Below are 2,252 nucleotides of genomic sequence, written 5' to 3'. Positions count from 1 at the left end.
GACCGGTAGGTGGGGAGGGGGTGGGGCGATGCCGCGTGGCGTGCGGCAGCAGGCGGCGCCGCTGAACTGCGTCGGGTGCAGCTCAGTCTGCGGGCCGTGCGCCGCGCTCTTTGGGGTTGGATGCACGCGCCTTGGCACATGGTTCCGGCCTGCTTGCTTTTGAAGCCGGGAGACAACTCCGCAAACGCACGCGATGCGCCGCTGTTGGCGAGCGCAAAACCAGCAGGGAAGGCGCAGTGCGGCCCACGCCCAGCCCGCCATTCTCCCACTCTCCTTTCCGCACGCCGCTCCCCCTTCGCCCCCATCAAGCACCCCATTTACGTAACCCCCACCCCTGGCTCTCAACACCCCCGAAACCACCGCGCTCACTCCCTTCAAAAACAGCCGACCTATGGTTACACAGCCGACGGCGCGCAGCTGCTGGGGCGCGAGACGGGCCGCGGCCAGACCCTGGCGATCTACCCGGCCAGCGGGGAGTTCCTCACTAAGATCGAGGCCGCAGGCACCGGGTGCGCCGACAGACGGGCGGGCGATATTCGATACGATCTGATTTGATCTGATCCGAATTGATCTGGCGCACGCAGGGGTGGTGTGCAAGGGGCTGTATTATTGATGTTGTCATTCTAGGGGGTCACGGCGAGCGGCGAGCGGGGGCAGGGTCGAGCCGTACTTCGACGAATGGCGTGGCCGCAGAGGCGCCCTCTGCTGGGGCGGACGGGAGGCGGGCGGCAGGTGGTGCTTGCGGCCGCGCGCAGAGGGTTGTGCCAGGATCAAGCACCCCTGACATTTGTCACAACACAACCGCTCTGACCCCCCCCCCCCCCACAAACACTTCAGCTCCCAACCCCCTACACAAACACACACACACACACACACACAAGTAAACACACGCACACTCTCTCTCTCTCATAAACACACTCACACACACACTCTCTTTCTCCCTCGTCCCCGCAGCTGCGTCGAGTACCTGAAGATCTCCACAAACGGCGTCCGGTCCGTCCAGGTTGGCAAGCCGGTCGCCAAGGCCGTCTCCTTCACCGCGCCCGGCGGCCTCGAGCTCTTCGCCCTCAAGGGCTTCTACGGCGCCGGCTGCGCGGGCCCGGCGGTGCAGTTCATCTGGGGGACTGAGAAGTGCGAGGAGAAGAAGGTCGTAGCCGCAGTGCCGCTGCCCGCCGCGCCGTCGCCGGTGAGGGGGCGGGGTATGGGGGCCCCAAAAGGGCGTCAGGGCTGGCGCTCGGGGGTTGGCCTCATCAGAGGCTGTGTATGAAGGACAGTCATTTCGGAGAGATCCATGGGACTGCAATCTGGATCAAGCTAAACAGGGTTTTGCCAGATACCTAACAGCGACAGACCAAAAGCACACGCGCCAGCGCGGACCCTCCAAAAGCCTGGGGCGCACAGGCGGGCCGCTTGGCGCGGCGGCAGCCTCCTTCTTGGAGGGCCGACGCAGAAAGGCGGCCCACCAAGCGGCAATTGATATCGGCTTGATGGGCCGGGAGCTCTGCAGATCGCGCGCGTCGAGCTGACGCCGTTCACGCCCCGGGCCCCTTTCTGCACACCCGCTCGTCAAAGGTGCCGACGCCTGTGCCTGTGCCCGTGCCGACGCCTGTGCCTGTGCCCGTGCCCACGCCGGTCCCGGTGAGCCGCGGGCGGGCGCGCCGCAGCCTCTCGCATTGGCTCGAACAGCGCCACCACTTCAACCCAGGGCGCCCGCCGCATCCCCTTCTGCCATGGGTTATGCGCGGGCAGCTGGACGCGGCTTGCAGAAACAAAGCAATTGCAATGGCCCGGCCCGTGCTCCTACTCCTGGTACTGGCAGTCCCCCACTGGCGTTTTTCTTGCCCTCTCACCCGACCCCCACCTCATCCCCTCCGCCTGCACAGGTGCTGGTCCCGAGCCCGGTGGCACTGCCCGTGCCAACCCCCAGCCCCGTTCCGGTCCCGGTGCGCACTGTGCACTGAGGCCACCGCTCCCGTCCCCCCGCGCAAGCCCTTGGCGCGGGGCTGCCGTTTGAAGCCCCCGGCCCTCTGCCTTTTGGAGCCCCCTGCTGCATCAACCTCAACGCGCCGCTGTCGTCTCGCACCCGTGACGGCTCGAGCGCATCAACATCTACGGCCCGCATCCCTGATACTATCTCATAACATCCGCAGGTGCCTGTGCCCACGCCGACGCCCTTCGAGGTGCCCGTCCCGAAGCTCGTCCCGACCCCCACCCCCGTCCCAGTCCCCACCCCGGTCCCCGTTCCAGTGCCC

General features: G+C 66.7%; 1 protein-coding gene across 1 annotated transcript; it reads left to right on the top strand.

The window, feature by feature from the left end:
* Positions 1-138: 138 nt before the first annotated feature.
* Positions 139-1,961, top strand: MNEG_15833 (hypothetical protein; the record flags this gene model as incomplete). The annotated part of the gene is made up of 5 exons (XM_014035696.1): positions 139-141; positions 385-509; positions 955-1,186; positions 1,573-1,638; positions 1,884-1,961. The coding sequence occupies 5 exons, from the start codon at positions 139-141 to the stop codon at positions 1,959-1,961; spliced, it is 504 nt and encodes a 167-aa protein (XP_013891150.1).
* Positions 1,962-2,252: the final 291 nt, after the last annotated feature.

The sequence above is a fragment of the Monoraphidium neglectum genome (assembly GCF_000611645.1).
Source record: "Monoraphidium neglectum strain SAG 48.87 unplaced genomic scaffold scaffold05711, whole genome shotgun sequence".
Lineage (NCBI taxonomy): Eukaryota > Viridiplantae > Chlorophyta > Chlorophyceae > Sphaeropleales > Selenastraceae > Monoraphidium > Monoraphidium neglectum.
The sequence above is the reverse complement of the archived record's forward strand: the minus strand, read 5'-3'. Positions and strand labels throughout refer to the sequence as shown.